Source organism: Panthera pardus, unplaced genomic scaffold (assembly GCF_024362965.1).
Source record: "Panthera pardus isolate Hobbes unplaced genomic scaffold, ASM2436296v1 HiC_scaffold_2, whole genome shotgun sequence".
Taxonomy (NCBI): domain Eukaryota; kingdom Metazoa; phylum Chordata; class Mammalia; order Carnivora; family Felidae; genus Panthera; species Panthera pardus.
The window spans coordinates 86,207,638-86,233,818 of record NW_026526765.1 but is presented as its reverse complement, the minus strand read 5'-3'; the positions used below and the strand labels follow the sequence as shown (position 1 = coordinate 86,233,818).

At 37.2% G+C, this 26,181-nt stretch overlaps 2 protein-coding genes across 3 annotated transcripts in view; both read left to right on the top strand.

Moving 5' to 3' along the window:
* The window catches only part of POLR3G (RNA polymerase III subunit G), a 103,274-nt gene that overhangs the window by 15,211 nt on the left and 61,882 nt on the right, over positions 1 to 26,181 (top strand). The window lies entirely within an intron of this gene.
* On the top strand, positions 568 to 2,092 carry LOC109274870 (40S ribosomal protein S3a-like). The gene is given in 2 exon segments (XM_053907203.1): positions 568 to 1,536; positions 1,539 to 2,092. Coding segments are annotated over 2 exon segments (849 nt in total). The 5' UTR covers positions 568 to 1,190; the 3' UTR covers positions 2,042 to 2,092.

The following is a 26,181-nucleotide window of genomic DNA, read 5'->3' as shown; positions in this document are numbered from 1 at the left end:
CTTTGTAGGCTGCCATTTTCCTGGTCCTTTGGCTCAAAGGAGCAGTTTTTGCTGGGCCCTTTTCTGTAGGTGCCCATTTATTTCCAGGCTTTCTGGCTTCTCTAGCACCAATTCTGGGATATATTCAGCAAAAAGAAAACCCAGGGAACTCATCACCATGTTGTTTGTTCATTGGATCTTGAAGTCTTTAGCTGATATGCTTTCTCATATGTTTGCTTTTTATATTATGCCCAGGATTTTTAGTTATAAATTGAGAAAGTGCATCTACTCAATCTTCCTGGAATGGAAATCCCTGGATAGATTTTTTTCACTGTTTGGAATTTTTTTGCCATAAGCATGAATCATTCATTCAAATAAGTAAATACATATAGATACAAACTTTGCTTTTTAAAAACTGATCACTGCAGAATCCCTATGAAGAATATAAAGGAAAACAGTGGGATAGAGAGTGGCTGAAGTAAGAAAAGCTTCTTGGTTAAGGTGGTCAGGGAAAACCTCTCTGTGACACTTGAGCTGGAATAAAAAACCAGTCTTGTAAAGAACTGAAGAAGAGAAGAGGAAGAGGAAATCCAAAAGACCTGAAATAGAAATAAGCTTGGCATAATCCAGGAACAGAGGGAATTCTAGTATCCATGGAATACTGGAGCTGTCATCTCACTTATTGGCATAATGAAAAGAATTAGCCAACATTCATATTGGATCTTCGCTTACTCATCAGTTGCAACCATAAGTTAAATACAGATACAAAAGTTTAGCAAAAATCAATGAAAGAATTCTGCAAAAACTGAAATGCCATATGGAATTTACAACAAGGAATATTACCTATTTTATTATTTACGTTTGTGCAACATATCCTTTATATTAATAAAAGTTATTCTAGAATGTATGTATGTGTAAACGTGTGTGGGTGTGTGAAGCCTCAAAGAAAAGTGAAGCCTAGGAATATATTTAAGAGCCATCAGTATTTAAATGGCAGTTAAAGCTGCTTAACCAGATAAAATCAACTAGGAAAAGTGTGTGTAAACAAAAATAAAGTGCAAGACCAAATCCTGGGCATGAAAAATGGTATTGCCAGTGTGGTAGAAGGAAAACCAGGAGAAAATGCTGTGCTGGAAGCCAAGTAAGAAGAAGTAGTCAACTAAGTTGGACTTGGAAAAATTGGTAACTTCAACAAGGGCACATTTAATGGAATGTTGATGTCCAAAGCCAGATTGGATGAATTTAAAATAGACATAGCACTTTTGGCTCCCTGGTTGTCAGCAAGAACCAAGCGCCTTATGAAAGGCAGCAAAAAAGGAGCCAAGAAGAAAGTGGTTGATCCATTTTCAAAGAAAGGTTGGTGTGATGTAAAAGTGCCAGCTATGTTTAATATACGAAATATCAGAAAAACACTAGTCACAAGAACTCAAGCAACCAAAATCACATCCGATGACCTTAAGGATCATGTTTTCGAAGTGAGCCTTGCTGATCTGCAGAATGATGAAGTTGCATTTAGAAAGTTCAAGCTAATTACTGAAGATGTTCAAGGCAAAAACTGCCTAATTTCTGTGGCATGGATCTTACCCATGACAAAATGTGCTCCATGGTCAAAAAATGTCAGATCATGATTGAAGCTCCTGTTAATGTCAATACTGCTAATGGTTATTTGCTTCATCTCTTTTGTGTTGCTTTTACTACTAAACGCAACATTCAGATTTGGAAGACCTGTTATGCTCACCACCAACAAATCCACCAAATTTGGAAAAAGATGATGGAAATCATGACCCAAGAGGTGCAGACAAATGACTTGAAAAAAGTGGTCAATAAATTGATTCCAGACAGCATCGGGAATGACATAGAAAAGATTTGTCAGTCTATTTATCCACTCCATGATGTCTTCATTAGAAAAGTAAAAATGCTGACAAAACCTAACTTTGAACTGGGAAAGCTCATGGAGCTTCATGATGAAGGTAGTAGTTCTGGAAAAACTACTGGGAGTGAGACTGGTACTAAAGTTGAACAAGCTGATGGATATGAGCCACCAGCCCAAGAATCTGTTTAAAATTCAGACATTTAATGGTGACAAATAAAAAATCTTATTTGTGATATTTAATTTCTGGTCATTCTTTTTAAATAATCTATACTTGGTGAATCAGATGTTCTGAACTGATGGTGATGTGAACTTTTCTGAACTGTTGTATGAATTTAATTCATTGCTCTTAGTTACTAAATAGCTGCGAAAGACTAGTAATCTATTTTAAGCTGAAGTAATCTGGATGGAAGTATAATAGATGGCTAATAAAATGAAATCTTTAGAGACAAATATAATAAAATAGTCATAGCATTTCCATTGTCAATCAAGATTTATGCAAAATGCATTTTGAAATTTTCTTCTAACTATGAGAAATACAGGGTAGAAAACTCCCTAAACTCACAGATTTACCTGGTAATAGTGTAATGGTTAAATTGTAGTGTAGGGCTAACGCTTAGCTTGAAAGATAACAACTTTGTTCTGACACTGAAGGTCAAAAGATAACAGCCTTGCTTTTACTCTTGTAAATCATACTTCATACTCTTGTGAATCAGGCTTTACCAATGAAGGAAACAAAAGCTCAAAAAAAGACCATCAGAGACAAGGTCAAGGAGATCCACTGGTTGCAACTTAGCAGCAGAAAGTCCAAAATAATCACCTCATTCGATAACTGTTTCTGACTCATCTGGCAACTGTTTCTAATTAATCTGGGAACTGTTTCTCTGTTCTGTTCGCAGATAATGACAAAACGATGTGATCGGCTTTAAAAACTCTGTACCCCAGCTGTTCAGAGCCACATTCTTATCAAGAGTGTTGGTCCCAATCAGTCGGCCTTGCCTCTCATTGTAATAAACTTTGTTGCGACTGTCACTGGTGCCCGTAGCATACTGTTTCAGGAGTCGTGTGGATGCAACAAAGGAGAAAGAATTTCTTCCTTTAACCTGACTCTATTATGAATTCAACCCTTTCTATTTGTCCTTCTCCACAGCTATTATTTATAGATAAGGTTGCAAATTTATGGCCTTATGACCAGATTTTGCCCATAGATGTTTTTTGTTCAGCTGCTTAGTATTGGCTCAGAGATTTTCTACTTGAAAAGAGCAGAATCCCTATCTTTAGGAATACATATTACTTGTGTGTCCCATCCTCCTTGCCCTTCCCTTCCCCTATCACCTTTAAGAATCTTTACACAAGACCATTCTGTTTCCTACACATTCCTTACAAAACTGTATAAACTTTGAAGTAATTACAAGTGAGATGATGTTATATTTATAGTTGGCTTCAAATAATCCACTCTGTGTGCAATGGTGAGAGGGCAGGGATTTGGTAAGGGAGTGGATGAAACAAAATTGGCCATATGTTGAAAATCGTTGAGGATGGTTGTGTACTAAGGGGTTGATTATACTCTTCTTTCTATGTTTGTATGTGATTGAAATTTTCTAGAATAATATATATATATATATATATATATATATATATATGCATATATTTTTTTAAATGTTTTATTTATTTTTGAGACAGAGAGTACAAGTGGGGAAGAGGCAGAGAGACAGAGGGAGACAGAATCCAAAGCAGGCTCCAGGCTCTGAGCTGTCAGCACAGAGCCTGACAGGGGGTTTGAACTCGTGAACTGCAAGATCATGACCTGAGCTAAAGTCAGTCACTTAACCAACTGAGACACCCAAGTGCCCCAAGAATAAAAATATATTTTTTAATATTTTAAAACTATTTTTAAAATATTTTTAATGTTTTAAAAATATTCTTAAATGTGGGGAGAAAGCTAGGATAGTTTTACCATCAAGAAATCTACACACAGCTTGAGAAGGCACTTTCTTCAAAGAGTTAGAGCTCAGAGAGTGAGGGGAGAGGAGTGTGCACTGGCAGAGAGAAAGAGGCACACAGGTGTTTAAAGCTGTACCATGTTGATGGAGGAAGCCAGATTGCAGTGTGGTTCAAGCATAGCAGGAACAAACATGCGTGGACTGCTTTGTGCATATTTCTGTGTGCTATGTCTTACAGATATTTTCTCACTTACTGCTCATACATCCTGTGATGTAGGCAAAAGACTGGTTCAGGGACAAGTTAAGTTACTTGTTTGGGTCACAAAGCTGGTAACTGGTACCTTTTGGGAGGGTAATTTCACTGAAAAAGCCACACTGTAGTGGGCTGAGAAATAGATGAGCAGAGACCAGAGACCTCTTACCAGCTAAATAAGACCTACAGGAGATATACTTAAATGTTTGACTTTGTTTTTGACATTTAAAAACTGTGAACAAAGATGGAGCTCCTGGGTGGCTCAGTTGGTTAAGTGTCCAGTTCTTGGTTTCGGCTCAGGTCATGATCTCACGGTTTGTGGGACGGAACCTTATTAGCTATCCATGCACTGACAACGTGAAGCCTGCTCGGCATTATCTCCCTCCTCCCTGTCTACCCCTCCCCACCCCTCACATGTGTGCTCTCCCTCTCAAAAATTTTTTAAAAAATTGAAAAATTTAAAAACCATGAACAAAGAACAAAAACTCTTGACTTCTGACTTCTCTTAAAGAAGCAAACAGTTGGGGCGCCTAGGTGGCGCAGTCGGTTAAGCGTCCGACTTCAGCCAGGTCACGATCTCGCGGTCTGTGAGTTCGAGCCCCGCGTCAGGCTCTGGGCTGATGGCTCGGAGCCTGGAGCCTGTTTCCAATTCTGTGTGTCTCCCCCTCTCTCTGCCCCTCCCCCGTTCATGCTCTCTCTCTCTCTGTGCCAAAAATAAATAAAAAACGTTGAAAAAAAGAAAATTAAAAAAAAAAAAAAGAAGCAAACAGTTTAGTGTCCCAGATGCTGCACCCCTTCACAACCAAGGCATTGCTGCCCCCTTTCTGTGGGACCTGAGCTCTCCTTTTTGTCAGAGTCCTCTGACCTCATTACTTTATTGCAAAGGCACTGCTTCATTTTGTGAATTATGGCCTATGTAATTATTTGAGTTCATTTATATACTAATTAGATTCAACCTGGAGTATTATGACATACTAGTGTGGGTCTGATCAGTAAGAGAGAAAGAAATAGTCATAGAACCCCATGTGATTTGTCCACCACATGTTGAGAACTACAGTCAAAACCACTTCTATAGCAATTAATCCTGTATTCTGTGCCTATGGTAATGTCTTGTGCAGAGTTTTCTTTTGCTGTAAGTGCTAAGTGCCATATGAATGAGTGGTGTGATAATAAATGCTCAGGAATTCTGAGGAGGGCACAATTATTTCTGCAGTCATTAAGACAAAGAATTGTAAAAGTTGGGTTGAAATTTTATGAGAAGAGAAATCATTAGAGATAGAAAAATATCAAAGGAGAAAGGCATGAATTTGGGGAAGTGCAAAATATGTGCAGGGAGTGGGAAAGCAGGCTAGTATATGTGAAGCTCATGCTCCTTCATCTAAGCAACTCTAACTCAGGAATTGGATAGAACCATAGAAATGCTAATACTAGAAAGGAGCCTGCAGATCAGATTGCTTGAAAGAGGCTTCTTCTCATAGATGACAACCAAGATTTTGAGAAGTTGGGTGATTTGCTTAATGGCACATAGCTAATTGGCGAAGGAATTGAGATTAGACCTTCTGATTTTGCGTGTCCTTCTTTGATACTTCCCTTCAATGTGAGTTATTTACATTATAAGGAAGGAGAGGAAAATATGAGCTTTAGCTGAGTTCTAGATATATTATTTTTAATGACCTCATCACTCATTTAAAATTTAATTCCTTTCATCACTCATTTAAAATTTAAATTCTTAACCAGGAATTAACCCATAAAAGTACTCAGAGAACCTGACAACTTGAGCAAAGTGTTAAGAGTAGTTGATCTAGGGGCACCTGGGCTGGCTCAGTTGGTGGAACATGCGACTCTGTGTCTTGGGATTATAAATTTTAGCACCAGATTGGGTGTAGAGATTACTTAAAAATAAAATCTTAAGAAAAAAAGAGTAATTGATCTATCATACCACTCTCTGCCATTATGCCGTTGCATTTCATCTCATTCAAGAGTGATTTGCCCAGCTTCTAAATTCTACATAACTACCATATTCAGTAAGGGAAAGGAAACATGCTGGCAGGCAAGGCTCAGGCTCAGGCTTTATAATAATAAAGATTGGAATCTGAAAATAATGGTCAGTTTCAATGTTGTGTAAAAGAGTTTGACAGACTATCTCTGGCTTTCATTCCGCAGTTGGTGATGCCTGGTTCACATCTTAGAATTTGAGACTGGCGCTATTGCATAATATTGAAACCAAAGGCTTTGGATATGAATCCAGGAGCTAAGTGATGTGGGCAATTTATTTAACCCCTCCAAACATTAGTTTGCACATATATAAAATGGTGCAGATATATAAAATTGTGTTATCAGAACTGAGTAACTAAATTTGGGTTTTCCCTAAAGCAAACTGTGCGACAAGGATTTGGATTCAAATAGCTTATTTGGGAGGTGATTCCAGAAACATGGTGAGGGTGTGACAAAGTTAGACAGGGAAGGGAATCCTACTGGGGATAATCCATCACAGTGCTAGAAAGCTAGGATGAGTAGTTAACCCCAATCTCCATTCCTCACTGGTTGAGGGTTGCTCCTGGGTTATTCACGGATACTTCTGGCTTACCCTGAGCACAAGTCAGACACACTGCAGGGCACAGAGAAAGCCCTCACACAGAAGCCCTCACCACAGCTTGAAGTAAGAAGCATTTGGTTTTTACAGGAACTGTCCGCAAAGACTCCACATGATTTCTGGAGGGGCTTGGGGAATATGAGCATAGCATTGGCAGCATCTTCTATAGTGAGATATGTTTGTCATAGTGGCACTTGGAACCATAATAAGCACTGAAGAAATGATATAGCTGCTTAAAGTACAAAATACTAACTACTGAGATGGCAAAAGAAAAGTCTTCCCAATTGGAAAGAGGAAACACCATTACCAAGGAAATGAAATGAGTAGATTCAAACCAGAAACCCAGAGTCATCCTTCACATTACTTTCTTCTTCCCATCCCCCACCTTTTCTCCATATCCCATGAATTTAATTACTTTAACAATACTTCCCTTCTCTCTTCTCCATCCCAGCAGCACTATCTGAAAGCAGGCATTTCAAATTTCTTGCTTGAATTATCATGGCAGTCTTCTAACTAGCCTTCCTGCCAGTGTTTGTTGCTTCACGCTGACCCCCACTGAATCCATTCATTAGCTATTATGAGAATGCTTTCCCTTAAACCCAGCCCTGATGCAGTCATCCTCTACTTCATTACTTCAAATACCTCAGAGATTCACCACTTTTTTCTGGGTGAAATGAAAACTCTACGATACAGGACTCTTCATAATCTAGTTTACTTCTCCATTCCCATGTCCATTATGACTCACTCTCAACTTTTAAATTCCAGATAGAAACAAACCGTCTTTAATGCCTGATATACACCACACTTTCTCACTGTTCAATGCCATGTTCCATGCTCTTCCCTACCTTTCATCATCTAGAAAACTACTGGTTTTCATTCAGGAATTCAAGGATATTTACCTCTCAATGTTGGCTTGCATCAGTGATCAGATAATATATCTGTATATCTGTTAAAACTTACCACTTACATTATAAATGTCTATTTACTTTCTTTTTACAAATTAGACCAGTATTCTTCATGATCACATACTGACCATCTGCATTCTTAACACGTACCCAAGGTAATTTGTATTCCCACTGAAGTCTAATAATCATTTTATTATATGAAGAGCTTCCTAAGGAGAACAACTTTTTTCTCTGCAATCCTAGTACCTAACATAGCACCTAACATGTAGTTGATATTCAATAAGTAACTCTTGAATTAATACAAGTGTTTAAGTTTTGAGTATGTCTACCCTTTCACAGACATTTTTATCAGGCTGCCACCTATGGTAATAAGTCTCATTTTAAAATTAGTCCCTTTGCTGATGATATTGGAAATTGGAAATCTCATTGGTGATCTGCCAGTCCTCCAGCTAAGTGACTATTAAATTTGACCTGGTATTCCACTTTTTTACCTTTGATTGTCTTTAAACTTTTTCCATGAAAAGTATTTAGTCTCAATGGTTTTGTTAATGAAGTCTAGAAGAATGTTTCTCAAACTTTAATATACTAAAAAGACCTGGAGAGCTTGTTAAAAATAGAGAAGACTGAGCCCCAATCTCATAGATTCTATTCAGTATTTGAAAGAAGAAAGGAAAGGATCTCTATTTTTAATAAGATCTTGGAGAAAAATTAACTCCTATAAAAATAGATCTACATATTATATAGAGAAAAGGTAGACATTTCTACAAACTGATAGACACTTATGTTTTATTTCCTCTAAAGAAATACTATGACCTGTTTTGAAAGAAATTATCAGCACAGTTTACAAATCGCTCTTTAAGTTTAGTGTTGCTGTTTTTTGCCTTGATTGGCTTGTCTAGCAACTTAATGTACCTAAAGGAAACCCATTGTCAATTTTCTTCTTTCCATCTTGTGTCTGTGCCCACATAATGTTCTTCCTGCACACAACCTTTTTACTAGACAACAAATCTTAATCCAAAATTTGAATCTATTCTTATTTTCCATAACAATGACAACAGGATCTGTAGTTACCTGAACCCTTGACAACAACTGGGGGAGAGGCTACTTCAATGAGGATGAATATGCACAGTCATACCCCATCCTTCTTACCTCTTGTACACTGCCCAGGGGTGGCATGGTCATCATAACCATGGAACCCTTTTCAGAATAGAAGTTTTATCATTTTATGCAGGGTTTATAAACTGTATCTGTCCCTCTGTCTACTTTATTGTCTCTCCTCTGGACTTTTATATCTACCACAGAAGATATCATAAAAAGACATCCTTTAGTTGTCCCAGGCTGGGGTAGATTCTGTCATGTCACTTTCTTAAGTTTTTTTAAATAATGTTTATTTATTTTTGAGAGAGAGAGAAAGCACGCATGAGCATGAGCAGGGAGGGGTAGAGAGAGAGGGAGACACAGAGAAGCAGGCTCCAGGCTCTGAGCTGCCAGCACAGAGCCCGAGGCTGGGCTTGAACTCACAGACCACAACATCATGACCTGAGTCAAAGTCAGATGCTTAACCAACTGAGCCACCCAGGTGCCCCACATCATGTCACTTTCTTGACCAATGATGAGAAAGGATCTCTATTTTGCTAAATTCAGCACAAGTCATTATGGTCCCCTAAGCATAAAAATGCTTTTTAAAAGTGGAATCAGAATACTTGGAATTTTTTTTTAAGTTTTTTTTTTTTTTTTTAATCAAGATACTAGGTACGTGATGATCTGAAAATTCAAGGGGAACCTGGAAAAATCTCTACCACAGTCAGATGGAGTCAGAATATCTTTGTAAACTATTGTCTCCATGCTGTTACTAGAAATGAAATAGTTATTTAATACAACAGAGCAAATCTGTTTTACATAAGACTATAAAAATATATCAATGCAGAAAATAGATGGTAATACCTGTGGATTTTCTGATCTGTATTGTAAGTAAAATTCTGCTGGACTTATAAGTATACTTCTTATATGTTTAAATATCAAAGTTTTTTGGATTGGAGAGTTTTCTAGAAATCCAATTATTATTTTGTAATCAAAGCCAATGATAAAATAATATTTTATTCAATGGAATATTCTTTAAAAGCTAGTTTTGCTGTAATGCAACTATTAAATAAAAGCAAAGGATTTTGGTATAAGATTCTACCTTTAGACCATACATAATATATACCTATTTATTTTATCTTGTACCTTTTTAAAATTTGATATGAACTATCAATTTTATCACTTGATTTTATGATTTAGTTTGGGTATTTAACAATTCCTTCAGTGAAACATTGCCTTTAAATGTATTTTCTTCAATTATGAAAGGATCTTTCCCTGTTCTAATTCATATCCTAATCCTACTGAGCTTAATAAATAGGGAATATAACCTAAAAAGAAAAAAAGAGTAGCCACATCTAGAACCTTAATTTGAAAAAAGTATATATTAATAATTGCTTTCTAAAAATGAATGCTTTTTTATTTAGTGCTACACAAAGAAAAAATTAATGGAAATTTTAGGAGAAAAATTATTTTTCTGAATTTCTTCAATTAAACCACTAGATGGCAATATCTTTGTTTCTTTGTGATTACACTAGACAAATGGCTCTTGAGGAAAACACAATCATATGTTTTAAAGCTCTGACCTCAGCTACCAAATTGCTGTTCCTAAATTTTACAGAGAGAAAACTGCAGAAGAGAAAACTCCGGTCCAGTTAAAGAATACTTTATTGTGTTTGGGTTGTAGTCAATTAATGTTCTTCCTTAATAACCAGAAAACCAGTGGGTCACTCAAGTGGAAAAGGAACAGCTTTACTTTGTAGCACACAAACTTTCAAGATTCTAGGCTTGCAAGGAGACTAGGTACAGAAAGACACTACTGAAACAGCATTCTTGAATCTGTCTTCATTACTTTCCACTTACTTTTTTTTTTATTTATCACCTAATTTCACCATCTCTAAAATTTCTTTTTCCTCCTTGTGAATTAAAAAACACAGCCAAGGGTGGAAGGAAGGGTTTGAGGGCAGATAAACCTTCTGGAGGAGATTCCTTTACCACAGATAATTTTGCTTACTACATGCAAAAACTATAGTCCCTATACTGAAAATATCCTTTTTACCTCAAGATTATTACCACTAATTTTTGTGTAATTTAAGGTTACATATTTAGTAAACTGTCTGAATTTCTTTCTTATTTGGAACTATTGAAATGTAATCAAAACATCAGGTCTTTAACTGCTATGGTATAATGTTCAAAAAGAAACAAATACTTTTTACTGTCATGTAAATATAAAATGAACACATGTGAAAGATTTTATTCAACTCATTAGTAATGAGAGAATAAGTTTAAGAAAGTTTTTAAATATACATACATACACATACAATTAGGAATGCTGAAAAGAATTTGCTAATAGCTGCAAAACTGGTTAATAACCTACAGGGCAATAAAATTTAATCCTTGTGGTAATCTTTTCCACAAGAAGAAATAAATTTTATATCTACAAGACAAAATAATTTGCCTTGCCATGTACAAGAATTATTTGTATTACTATTAGTTTTGTACAACTTAATTTCTACTGTGTGGAAATGTAAAATAACCTCCACAGGAAAAAGTGATCAAAGATACCCAACCTTATATAATCAGATAATCTCCAGAAGATCTACTAATCTCAGTAATCTCTTCTGTTCCTTTCCAAGTAATTGACAATTTTTCCTACCATTACCATTTTTAAAAACAGTTACGTTGTGGGACGAGGTATGTAAAGAAAGAGCTTTATTCCATGTGCTGCCACAAGGAGGCTTTTTCCCCTCACTAGATTTCCTGCACAAATGGTGACCAGGACCAATGATTAAATCAGGGACACTGTCATTAAGATTTGGAATAAACCCATTAGCAGACAATGGGCTTCTTTAATTCTAGAAGCAGATGTCAGAGTTGGTGAGCAAAGAATTGTCCATAAATTAAAGAAGAATAGGAATGACTTGTCTCTGCCTTGGCTCACAATATTTTAAGTGTGATGTGGTGCCACAAAATATACTTGAATGTGGGGATGTCTCCCAATTCCTCCAGAGATTAGATTTGGAAAAAAGTAAGAATATAGTACATCTCATGAACTAAGTGATTTGCAACCATAAATGCCTATAAGGGAAAGGCAGATAAAAATGAGTAAAGCGGCAGGGGGGAGGGGGTGGCGCAGGCAGGATATAACACAGCGTACAGTAGAAGAACTAGGTGGAGAAACTCATGCCCTATCTACAGAGTGAGATTACTATTTGGGTCCAATAATTGGTGCTATATGGAAATGCAGATCCCAAAAGGCAGATTTTCAGATATTTGAAGAGAAATAAGAAAATCAAATTGTTATATAGTTTCTCCTGACTTTTTTTTAGATGCTGGCCACTTAACCAATAAATATATAAGTAAATACATATATCCATAAATACATGAATAAACATGATGTGTCTTTTCTTCCCCAAAAAAAAATTTCCCTAAGAGAAATTTCTAGCATCTCTCTCCCCTATGAAGTCTGTTGAAGGGGCAAACTCTGGAAAGTAAGAGTGTGGTTGGAGATGTAGTGACAAGAATTGAACTGCAGTGATGACCAGGTAGACAGTAAGTATGTGTAAACTGTGTATCTGGGAGCCAACTGGGAGACAACAGAAATGGGGTTCCTTTGGGGGCTTGGACTTCTCATAACTTAGGAAAACCTTGAGCATCAAAGACCATTTATGTCACTTCTTGTCCTTCTCATTCCTGGCCTCAGTGCTGCACAATGCTGAGTTCACTAAATACAATCAATAAATATTTGCTGATTGACTTGTCATTCAAATAGCAAGTGAAGTGGAAGGATCAATATAACCTTTATTTTTTGTCAACTTTTTTTGTAACTCAGGCACTCTGTGTGTGTGTGTGTGTGTGTGTGTGTGTGTGTGTGTGTGTGTGTGTACTGTCTTAATTCCCTAAAATTAGTGGGGAAGGGAAGGTGTAAATGAATTGTTAACAGATTCCAGAATGGAACTGGGGATTTATTATCACCACAGCCTGCTTTACTCCTTTATCCCCTAAAGACTTCACAAAACTATAGATGATGTGTACTTTAACTGGACAGGGCTTCTGTAAAGACAAACACTAGGTATCCATCCACCACCATTACAGCCTATTGGTCCACCTGCAGATACCTGACCTAAGCTGAACCAATCAGATTCTTTTTCTCGGGACTTTTGAATACAGATACTGAGCCAATTAGTCAGAAGATGCTAAATACAACCGAAGGGTCAGGGCAAGACCTATAAAGGACAGCAAATCAAAGCCAAGAACAAGATAATTTTGGGGGGGGGGGAGCAGAGATGCCACAAGTAAACCCAGAAGCACAGAGAGAAGCAGAGGCCAAGCAACTCTGAGGGAGATGAAATGAAATGTTGGGTTTTTGAAACGGTCAGTTTTCTCCCTTAAATAAACCTCTCGTTGCTGAAGCTAATGTCAGTGTATATTTGTTACTCACAACCACACAATTCATAATTCCTGTCTACTAGTTACAGCACTGCCAGATGCAGGAAACCCATCCTCGGCAGACTGGAGAGACCTTGTTAATGTGACCTGAGAACACAGTGTGGTCTCCATGGTGATTCTTACAACTGATTCTCCAGCACTTTTTATCTAAGACTCTGAAGGTTAATTTAAATGTTCCTAAAAAGAAATGAAATAGAACTTCAGGGTCAAATGGAGTTTTCCTTGACATTTCCTATGTACTTCTCTCAGTATACATGTATCTCTATTAAAAATATCAAACTCTTGGTAACTGCCAGGTCTACATGTAAAGGTGGTAATTTTTGCAGTTTTAGCCATAAGAAACATCATTTTAATATCTAAAAATTAGTCCATTTTATTGTCTACTTAATGGTGAGACAGTTTTAAAAGCTTTAAATAACCTATAATAGCTCAATGGAAACAAATCACCTCAATACAAATGTATTCTCCTTGATTCCTTGATCAATGATGCAATTACTTTCTTTTTCTTTTCCTCATTGTATCTCATTTTTTACAATGGCTTACCATTGGGGTAACATGGGACTTGATCCCACAATCCTGGGATCATGACCTGGGCTGAAATCAAGAGTCAGATGCTCAACTGACTGAGCCACCCAGGTGCCCTAAAACAGTTTTTTTTTAAGTTTTATTTATTTAAGTAATCTTTGCACCCCAGGTGGGGCTCAAACTCATGACCTCAAGGTCAAGAGTTACATGTTCTTCCAACTGACCTAGCTGAGTGCCCCTAAAATAGTTTTTTTTAATTTTTTATTTATGTTTTAATTGTTTTAAATATTTATTTATGGGAGAGAGTGAGTGAGCAGGGAAGGGGGAGAGAGAGAGGGCGACAGAAGATCTGAAGCAGACTCTGTGCTGACAGCAAAGAACCCAATGCAGGACTCGAACTTAAGAACTGTTAGATCATACCTGAGCTAAAGTAAGATACTTAACTGACTGACCCACCCAGGCACCCCTAAAACAGTTTTTTTTTTAATTTTTTTTTAACGTTTATTTATTTTTGAGACAGAGACACAGCATGAACAGGGGAGGGGCAGAGAGAGAGGGAGACACAGAATCCGAAACAGGCTCCAGGCTCTGAGCTGTCAGCACAGAGCCCGACGCGGGGCTTGAACTCACGGACAGTGAGATCATGACCTGAGCCGAGGTCGGACGCTTAACCGACCAAGCCACCCAGGCACCCCTAAAACAGTTTTTTTAAAAAGATGTTTTCAAGTCTTTTACAATAGCTTTATAATTATATCTAATTATATCAACTATGTGGACAATTATGTTACACATAATTAAATTTCATTATTATTATTTTGCTATGAACTTGCAGCATAGCAATAAGAACAAACAGACTCCTTTGCTTCTCTACTGCTAGTAACAGGCTTCACTAGACATTAGTTTTAACTATCAGTAAAGTGTATAAGTATTAAATGTTATTGAGCTGGAAAGTACTATTGAAAGCAGTGTTTTAGGGAAATTATTTTAATGGTGGTGCTCAGGTCAGGATTAGTTATTAATATCAACAGTGTATATAAGAATCCAATCATTTGGGGGCACCTGAGTGGCTCAGTTGGTTAAGCATCCAACTTCGGCTCAGGTCATGATCTCATGGTTTATGAGTTCAAGCCCTGCATCAGGCTCTGTGCTGACATCTCAGAGCCTGGAGCCTGCTTCAGATTCTGTCTGTCTCTCTCTCTCTCTCTCTGACCCTCATCAGAGACCGCGCTTTGTGTGTGTCTCTCTCTCAAAAATAAATAAACGTTAAAAAAAAATTAAAAAAAAAAAAAGAATTCAATCGTTTGGAATAATCAGGCTTGCCACATTGAATAATTCTAGCCTAGACAAAGATTGCCCCCTGAAATGGCCTTCTGCTGGCTTCCTCAGCTATTCATTTCCTATATTACTAAGCACCTACCTTGAGCATGTTTGTCATATACAAAGAGCAACAAGGGGTTAAGTGGGGTAGGAACTGAGTGAGGTGGAATAGAGTAATAGAAGAGATTAGAGAGGTGGGGGGTAGATTGGTAACATCTTATAAAACTATATAGCCCTTCATTATATAAAAGGAATTAACTTTTATGGGGGAATGAGGAAAAAATTTTTTGAAGTTTTTGTGTAAAGAAGTGATATGATCCACCTTATAAATTTTAAAAGTTCATTTGGGATCCTGGTTGAGAATACACTGTGAGGAGCCAAGGGAAGAGAAGGAAGATCAATAGGAACTTGGTATTGCAACAATTCAGGTGAGGTTTGATAGAAGCTGAGACCAGGGTAATAATGGTGGAGATAGAAATACTCAGACTGTGAATTTGAATTCGATTTTTGAAGACAGAACCAGTAGGACTTGTCATAATTGGGGTATATCAGTTAGGAATTGTATTTAGTAGTTAACAACTGAAATCTACCTAGAGAGTATTTTTTCTTTTTTTTTTTATTTTATTTTTTTAATTCACTTCCAAGTTAGTTAGCATATAGTGCAACAATGATTTCAGGAGTAGATTCCCTAATGCCCCCTACCCATTTAGCCCACCTCCCCTGCCACAACCCCTCAAGTAACCCTCCATTTGTTCTTAATTCCAGAAGTAGGCAAACATGTGATGACATGGTAGCTGTCTACAGTTATCAGGAACTCAAGTTCCTTCTCATTTTCTGCTTTACCACCACAGTTTTCATTATCAAGGGCATAGATGACTAAGAAGTCCATTCATTGGGTCCTTTTTCATGACTGGAGAAAAGAGGGAGGAGGAGAAGCCAAAAATGTTTTCTATTTAGCTAAGCAGAACCTCTTAAGCAACCTTTCCAGGAATCCTATACAACATTTTGACTTAGAACTTTTTAGCTAGAACTTATTCACAAGGCCACACTTACCTACAAGGAATGTCTGGGAAATATAGTCTTTCAGGTGAGAACATTATAACTGTCCCCCCCCCCCCCAAAAGCCTGGTGTTCTGTTACTAAGGAAAATAGGAAGAATGGATACTGGTGGCAACTAGCACCCTTTGCCACGTGGATATGAGACAAATTGAGAGATCAAGGGTGACTGGCAGGAAAAGACTCTTACCCTTTATATGTCATAGACCCCTGTTAGCCCTCCAATGAAGGTTATGACCTGCCCTCTCAGAGCATTGTTTTAAGAATATGAATTAAAATAGTTAAAATTACAAAGGAACTCACTTATATTGAAATATCATTATCAAAATAATAAAACATGTGATAAACACATGTGCTTTCTTGACAGTTGTTCCTATAATTCAAAGCAATGATGGGGACACCTGGGTGGCTCAGTTAGTTAAGCATCCAAACCTTGATTTCAGCTCAGGTCATGGTCTCATGGTCATTAGATCAAGCTCCATGTCAGACTCTTTGCTGGATGTGGAGCCTGCCTAAGATTCTCGCTCTTCCCTCTCTCTCTCTTCCCCCCTTCTTGCACGTGTGTGCATGCTCTGTCTCTAAAACAAACAAAAAAACCACAAAGCAATGATGAATATTAAAGGTATTTTGAAAACTCTGTAACAACTGTAATGTAATATAAAAATATCTGTGATTTTTGTTGGTGACAAATCACAGATATTATTATTTATTCCCTATAATAATAATTGAGGAAACATTGAATTTCAGTTACAGATTTGTGGTATTATAGATGCACTTTTTCCCATCCAATTTTATAGTCTCCTTGATCCCTTGAAACTTCATGAATCCAAGGATAAGGACCCCTTTACAAAAAATTTCAGCCTCTGCAACTGGAAGGACATGGATGCAATTATCGAGGTTTGAGAGAAAAAATCCACAGTTCGTTTTTGGATATGTTGAATTTGAGATGTCTATTTTACTAGTTAGGATTAGATTCGGTAAAAATAATAGAAAAGTCCTAAATGCCAGTGGCTAAAATAACATGAACACATAAAAGCCTGACACAGACAAGCATGATGTTCCACAGTGTCATTAAGCCAGGATCCTTCTGTCTTGTTGCCCCACCAGGTGTTTTTCAGTCCCCAAGTTCCCTCTTAGGTGCAAGATTGCTTTGGGACCTGCAGTCATTATATGCATTTTAAATGCCTCCAACAGAATTCTGGCAAACAATAAATATTTGCTAAATGAATACAATAGAGATACAAATGCAGATATCTTCTTAGAAATAATAGTGTAAGGTTTTTTTTCAATTTTTTTTTAATGTTTATTTATTTTTGAGAGACAGAGATTGTGAGTGGGGGAGGGACAAAGAGAGAGGGAGACACAGAATCCAAAGCAGGCTCCAGGCTCTGAGCTGTCAGCACAGAGCCCAACGCAGGGCTTGAACTCACAAACTGTGAGATCCTGACCTGAGCCAAAGTCAGACACTTAACTGACTGAACCATCCAGGCACCCCAGAAACAATAGTGTAAGTTTTAAGAGCAGATGAAAATTTTAAGAAAGAATAGTTGTATCTGTACGTGTGTGTGTGTGTGTGTGTGTGTGTGTGTGTGTGTGTATAAAGCATATATATTTGAGATTTTTTCTTAAAAACTCAATTTTATGCCTAAAAGCTTATGTGTACTTATGTGTATACATTCACATGCACCACACTCAGACAAATAGAAGGGCACACATTTAGAAGAGCTCTACACTTTGTTTAATACTCTGCTTTTGCCATCTTGAAATTTTTCATAACTTCTGAACAAAAGACCCCACAAATTAGGTAGATAGTTCTGTGAACAGGATTTTTATTTGGTGATTTGGAACCTTAGATCCATCTTCACATTGTAGTGAAGGAATGCTGGAAAAAATGAAGCCATGATAAAATTGAGCAAATGGTCCTGCACTATCAGGAGCAAGTTGGCAAAATTGCAAGTTTTAGCTCCCCAAAAAAGTCTTAGTTACCATCAAATAACATACATTTAAGATACACATATAGAATTATTCAGCATAAGCCAAACAGGTACCTTAAAAAACCACGTATTGTGACTTGGTGGAATCTAGGTTAATACAGCTTTACCCTATTCACCATATTTACTGTAATTCAAAACAAAGAAATTCAACTCCCTTGCTTGTCAGAAAAGCCTCTTGAGTGAAGCTTCAGTGAATCTCCAAGTTTTGAGATTATTCTGTCTATAATGATTGGCACCAAAAAATAAAGTTTAAAAAGAACTTGGCAGGAAGACAAAGAGGCTGTGGCAGATAAGATTTAAAGAAAAAAAGAGGGGTGTCTGGGTGGCTCAGTCGGTTAAGTGTCTGACTCTTGGTTTTGGCTCAGGTCATGATCTCACGGTTCGTGGGACTGAGCCTCACATCCGGCTCTGAGCTGACGGTGCAGATCCTGCTTGGGATTCTCTCTGCCCCTCCCCTGGCCATGCGTGCACTCTCTCTCTCTTTCTCAAAATAAATAAATAAACATTTAAAAACAAAAAGAAGAAAGATCATGAGAGATTGTATCACCAGGAATGCAGCTGGTTGTTCACCAGCTACCCTTCAGCCAAGCATAGGCTGCTCCTCAGCCTCTCATCAATCAAAGTGACTGTCACTATCAGTTCTTTTATTTCTTCCAAGTTTTTATTTAACTTCAAGTTAGTTAACATATAGTGTAGTATTGGTTTCAGGAGTAGAATTTAGTGATTCATCACTTACGTACAGCACCCAGTGCTCATCCCAGCAAGTGCCCTCCTTAATGCCCATCACCCATTTAGCCCATCCCCCCGCCCACCTCCCCTCCAGCAACCCTCAGTTTGTTCTCTGCTGTTAAGAATCTCTTATGGCATACCTCCCTCCCTGTTATTTTCTTATTTTATTTTTCTTCCCTTCCCTCATGTTCATCTGTTTTGTTTCTTAAATCCCACAAATGGCTAAAATCGTATCGTATTTGTCTTTCTCTGACTTATTTTGCTTAGCCTAATATACTCTAGTTCCATCCACATCATTGCAAACGGCAAGATTTCATTCTTTTTAATGGCTGAGTAATATTCCATTGTGTATATATACCACATCTTCTTTATCCATTCAGCTGTGGATGGACATTTGCACTCTTTCCATAATTTGGCTATTGTTGATAATGGCACTATCAGTTCTAACTTGAAGGCCTAGACTCATTCTAACCATGGCTGTTAAAAGATAAACTGAGGCATATTAAAAATTTTAAGAGTTCTTTGAGCAAAAAATCGGTTCCGATAAAGCAGCATCTAATCTAGCAGATAGGAAGGAGCTCTGAGGAGCTGTACAAAAGGAAAGACTTTTATAGTCAAAAGGGAGCTGGAACAAGAAAATTTTACCAGGCAAAAACAAAACTAAACAAAACAGATTGGCTATTCCAAAGTTACTTTTCTTTAGGAGGATGAGGCATCTCTTGGGGAAGTTACCAAACTAGTGCTGATCAGGTGATTCCTGATTGAGTAGTCTAAGATTCTGTTTCTGGGAGAGCCAAAACTGTAATTAGGTTCAGTCTCAGTTTGTTGACATGGGGATTAGCATAAGCAACTCCATTTTCAGCCTATTGTCTTGTTTTTAACATGACCCAGAGCAGTGATCATATAGGATTAAAATTATAAGATGTTTATGGGGGGAGGGGAGGGATGGTGTAAGAATGCCAAACTTGTAACTATGTCTCTCCCACATTTTTCAGTATCACTGGAAATATTGGTGTTATGACAATTAGCACATTTTTCCTAATTTTCAAGCACCAAGGGGTACCAAATCAAAGTTGGAAACAAATTTATAGGTTTGCCTTGAGAAATCTCTGTCTCTGAGACTCAAAATTAGTCATAAAAATTAAAGTTTTCTCTGTTTATAGTGAGTATAGAGTAATGGTTAAGAGTGTGGACTTTGCAACCAAACTACCTAGATTTTAATCCTAGTTCATTTATCTATAAACTCTGTTTTATAGTCCCCATCTGCCAACAAAGGTGTGGAGGGAGGCAAGCTCTTAGTAGTGTCTGTGTTATAGTACCTTGTTGTGAGGAACAAATAATGTAAGTGAAACAAAACAGTTTTAGGCATATGATAAATGTTAAGCAGGCCAGTATGAGAATAAGTCATTTTAAAGGGAAATTTTCAGAAATGGTTAAAATCATGGCTCTGATATAGATTTAAAATGACTGTGTTTCAAAGATTCTATTTAACTTACCCTTTTTTAGAAAAGTTTATTTATTTAATCTCTACACCCAATGTGTATGTATATAGGGGCTCAAACTCATGATCCCAAGATCAAGAATCATATGCTCTTCAAATAGGCACCCCTATTTGACATATTCTTAATGAAAGAACCAGAAAATGTCACAACTGGTTAAAAGGAAAAGTCAAAGAACAGAGATACCTATAGACAAAAAATGTTGAAATGAATTTGTAGAGAGACCTAAAACTTGCTTTCTGGGATGAAAGCATCTCTATTCTCCTTCTGCCAGAAAGAATCTATTTGCATATTTACTCTTCGAAGCCTATTCTTTGAAAGTAGTTTTATTAACAGTACCTATTAATTTGGGAAAATCCTTCATTTTTGAAGTATCCAAAATGTCCTATTGTTTCTGGTCTGCCAAGAAGCAAATTTCTTACCACTTGTAAGTTTGGAACTGTCTTGGTCCCTTCAGGCTACTGTTAGAAAAATACCACAGACTAGGTGACTTGTAAACAGTAGGAATGTTTTACAATTCTGGGGGCTGTAAAGTCCAAGATCAAGGCAGATTCCATGTCTGGTGAAGGCCTACTTCCTGGTTCATAGACAATCACCTTTTCACAGCATCCTTGCATGGCAGATGGGGTGACAGAACTCTCTGGGATTTCTTTTATAAAGGCATTAATCCCATTCATATAGATTCTGCCCTTGTGAACTAATCACCTTCCAAAGTCCCCATCTCCAAATACCAGAATATTAGCGATTAGGTTCCAACATATGGAGGGACAAAGATTTCAATCTATAGTAGGGACTCTGTACAGCAGGCACAGGACAGCTTTCCTGAAGGACTCAGTAGACATTGGGTGCATAAGTAAGGTCAATTTTAATTCCCTTAAAATGGCTTATAATATCTGATTAAATGAGCACTATTCTCAAATATGACATTGTAGGTACAGCCTTGCTTTTGTAAATGCCAATTATCCTAGCAAAAAGGGGGACAGTGTGTCACTGGAACCACACAAATAACTATATATCACCATGCAAAATGTGTATATCAATAAGAGTGTTTGAATGTTGGGATTGGGACTGGTCAATGAGAAGCTGATATCTTTTTTTTAATGTTTTCAATTGTTTCTTGTAATGTTTTAAATTTACAAGAAGAGTTTATTAAATTTCTGTGGTCTACCAGGGTGCCTAGGTGGTTCAGTTGGTTAAGTGTCCAACTTCAGCTCAGGTCATGATCTCATGGTCCGTGAGTTTAAGGTCTGTGTTGGGCTCTGTGCTGACAGCTCAGAGCCTGGAGGGAGCCTGCCTCAGATTCTGCCTCTCTCTCTCTCTCTCTCTCTCTCTCTCTCTCTCTCTCTCTGTGTCTCTCTCTCCCTCTCAAAAATGAATAAATGTCAAAAAAAAATTTCCTTTAATTGCTGTGGACTACAGATAGCTTAAGAAGGAAAGAGAAGGCTTCTTTATATGTCTAGCAAATAAAACCTTAAGACAATATCAACAATATTTTAAACAAATAGCCACAATAAAATTTTCCCTTATCACTTTATTTAGTACAATGTAAGAAATTCTTTTTTACTACATCTTGAGATGTCAGTCTTGTGAAGCCATCTGCTTCTCAACTAAAGGGTTCTAGAATTCTGATTCCAGCCCCCAGTATGCTCTGAAAATTGTCTAAGTGATACCATGAAAATCCTATACCCAAGAGTCGTGTCTTTGAAGCATCAGTAGTTTGAAGTAGCTGGCACATTCCTTTTCTACTGGGCTCTGAAATGATTCTTCTTTGTTAAATACACAAACTCAGGCCTGTAGCTGATTGTAGATTGCTTGAGGCAAACATAGAATAAAACAAAACTATTCATAGATGAGAGAGACTTAAAATGGCTATGGCTAATTTATTACTAATAATTTCCAAATTTGAAAGATCTAATGAAAGTTCATAATAAGGCTAACGTAACTGACACAGAAATTGGCTGTTTCTATAACATGAAAAACCAAATAATAAAGCCATTTCCAAAAAAATTGCCAATGTCTTTAAGGACAATGATTAAGCCTATTTTCAAATAGGTCAGTGAATGTTACACCTGATCCACAAAAAAATAGGTGATCATAGTTTGTTTTTTTTTTAATATTGTACTATAACATATAATACTGAGAAATGATATACATTGTATACCAAGAATATTAACTGAAGGTATTCAGTATGTCTGGTATAGGTCCTGGTTTATTTACTTGTTTAAAACTCCCTGGATAAGTCTTATATGCATGCCAAATTGAAAACCACTGGCCCATATGATGCTAGATTCAAATTATAAAGTAAGATTTTGGCAAGTAGCATTTAAAAGCATAACTGAAATTATTACTGGTAATACAGTGTTGCTTTCTTTCATTAGGCAACACTCTGCCAGGTCCCTCACAAATATAGAAAAAGTCAATAGAATTATATTATCGGCATTTTGATCAGTGTTTTACCTAAAGTTAAAACGCATAATGGGAAATGAGGCATTGGCAAATCCCAGGAACATCCCATGAAGTATATAAAAATTTAATCTTGGGAAGGTAAAATGTCTTTCTGATTGGACAACAGTCTTCATGTAACTCATCGCAAGTAACCAATCAAATGAACATGTGTTTTGCTCTGCTGTCTTGGCTGCCCTCTGTTCCATTTAGTCTCTAATGTCTCCAACAACGTAAAAATATTTCTTGAGTTTGTAGCAGCATTTTTCATAATAGTCGAAAGGTAGAAACAACCCAAATTAACTGATAAATGAATAATCAAAATGTTATATGATCAAATATTATTTGGAAATAAAAAGAAGTGAAACAGTGATACACACTACAACATGGGTGAACCCTGAAAACATTATACTCAATGAAAGAAGCCAGACTCAAAAGACATATGCTGTGTGATTCCATTTTTCTGAAATTTCCAGAATAGGCAAATCCCTAAAGACAGAAAGTAGATTAGTGGTTACCTGGGTCTGGCAGGGAGAGAAAATGCAGAGAGATTGCCAGTAGGTACAAAGATTTTTCGGGGGGGAGGGGGCAGTGATAAAAATGTTCTGGAATTAGATGGTGGTGTTGGTTATACATTTTAGTGAATATACTTAAAACCACTGAAATGTAGGGGGCCTGGGTGACTCAGTCAATTCACTGTCCCACTCTTGATCTCAACTCTGGTCTTGATCTCATGGCCATGAGTTCTGCCCACACTTAGCCCTGGAATTGGGCCCCCACGCTGAACATGAAGCCTACTTAAAAACAAAATAAAACAAAACAAAACAAAACAAAACAAAACAACATAACAGCTGTGAATTGTATACTTTAACGGGGTGAATTTTGTAGTTTGTGAATAATATCTTAATAATAAACACTTTTTAAAAGACATTGTAGAACAAAGGCAGTCAGTGCATCTGTTTCTCAGCTGGGCAGAAACATGAGAGACCTGTGGTGAATTGTCTCCCATTGTTTCTATCCAAGTACATAGTATTTTTTAAAACATACTTTTCCTTATATATGTTTTGGACATATTTTTGTCCATATATATTTCTTATAGATGTTTATATACGTTTCCTTATATAGTTTAGGTGTATATGCCTATTTATATGTATAGGCATATATGCCTAGGTGTTTAAAAATTATTCTTAGGTGTATATGCCTAACTATATATATGTATATATGCTTCGGTATTTAAAAATTATTCTAAGTACTTATTATTATAAACTATACTTTGGAACTCATTTTTGTTCATATAAATGAAGACTATTTTTTAATGACTTTCTTATTTTTTTTCTATTTTTTTTTAAGACTATATTTTTTTCAGAGCAGTTTTATGTTCACGGCAAAATTGAGAAGATGGGGATTTCCCCTAAGCCCGCTACCACTGCCTGCATAGCCTCCTTCATCAACATCCCCCATCAGAATGATACATTTGTTACAGTTGATAAGTCTGTACTGAAACATCATAATCATCCAAAGTTCACAGTCTACCTTGGGGTTCACTCTTGGCATACATTCATTGGGTTTGGACAAATGTATAATGACTTGTATCCATCATTATGCATTCCGCCTAGTCATTGGCCCCAACCCCCACCCCTAGTAACCATGGGTCTTTTTATTAGCTCTAACATTTGCCTTATCCAGAATGTTGTATAATTAGAATCATACAGTAAGTAGCCTGTTGAGATTGGCTTCTTTTACTTTGTAATGGGCATTTATGTTGTCTCCATATATTTTCATGACTTGATAGCTCATTTCTTTTTTTTTTTTTAATTGTTTTAGTGTTTATTTTTGAGAGACACAGAGTGAGTGGGGGAGGGGCAGAAAGAAAGGGAGACAGAGAATCTGAAGCAGGCTCCAGGCTCCAACCTGGCAGCAAAGAGCCTCATGCGGGGCTCAAACTCACAAACGGGTGAGATCATGACCTGAGCTGAAGTCGGCCAATTAACCAAATGAGCCACCCACGCACCCCGGTAGATCATGTCTTTTTAGCACTGAATAATATTCCATTGTCTACATCTACCACAGTTTATCCATTTACCTATTGAAGGATATCTTGGTTACTCATTTGCCATCTGTATGTCTTCTTTGGTGAAGACTCTAGGTTTTTAATGTTAATTTCATATATTGCTATTTTGGTAAATTGTCTTACTGTTTGAAGTGGTTTTTCCACTTATTTCCATCTATTCTTTTGTTTTTTCCACAAGATGCTGGCTTTGGTGTATATATTAAAACTTAAGAGTAGTACACTTTAGAAATCTATGTGCAAGAGAGGCAAGGAAGGGAGGCCCTGTGGTTGCACACTACATTGTAAGATGATTTCACTGGGCCCTTTCTTTGGGGACCCCAGAGTCAGTATCATCAGGTCTTTCAGGTGTCAAATTTCTAAGAAAAGGATCTTGCCTGGAGGATAGATTTGTCATAACTGCCAACATTCTTTGAACTAGGTTGGAGGACTCTGCAAGTGTGAACTTTAAGTATACAAACTTTCACTGTACATAAACCTTTGCTAAGGGGTGCAAGGGGTGCCTGGGTGGCTCAGTCCATTAAGCCTCTGACTTCAGCTCAGGTCATGATCTCATGGTTCACAGGTTTGAGCCCTGTGTTGGACTTTGTGCTAGCTCAGAGTCTGGAGCCTGCTTTGGATTTTGTGTCTCCCTCTCTCTCTGCTCCTCCTGTGCTCACACTTTGCCTCTCTCTCTCAAAACTAAATAAACATTAAAAAAAAAAAAAAAGATAACAAAAACAGAAAAAAGAAAACCCGTTCCTAAATCCCTTTCTTTTCAAAATAGGACCCAAGGTCCAGTATCCTCTGAATAGAGATTCTGCTTTACTGTCTCTGCATAACAATCCTATAGACAGGAGCAGATTATACTCTTGTGGGACCTGAAGCATGCACTTTGGGGGCTTTGAGAGAAAGAATAAAAAATAATTTAGTTTTACAAATTAAAGCCAAAAAATGATCATCTGAACACATTTCTTAGGCCCCTCTCAGGCCTTGGAAGGGGCCTATGCAAGTACTAGGCACTAAAGCTAAAGATTACTTAACTTCATGCTAGATCTAAAATAACTTCCAATCATCCTTGAGTTGGGGGGGTGGAATTACTTAGTAGTGTAGTTAGGGAGGGATTTAAATAAAAAAGACCTTTACCACGACTCCTAGAGGTACCTGGTGCTATCAATTTCTAAGCCTTTTGTGGGGCAGTTGGTGGTGGTTGGGGGGCGGGGGGGGGGGGGGGGGGAGGGTTGTGTTGTGATGATTGTTTCTTGGCTTTCCTCATTCCTGTTTGCGGCTTTCTTGGGTTTACCAAATTAGTTTTCATTCATCTATCAGCCTTTCAGGGACAGAATGATGCTGTTGTCTCCTTTACCATTTTTGGTCTTGTAAGTTTGTGCCATTAAAAAATGATTTTCCCGTCATTTCACTGAATTTCAGAAAGGAGCAGAGGTAAAGCTACATGCTCAGTCTATCATTCTTAACCCAAAATCAGAATGCGCCAAATCACAG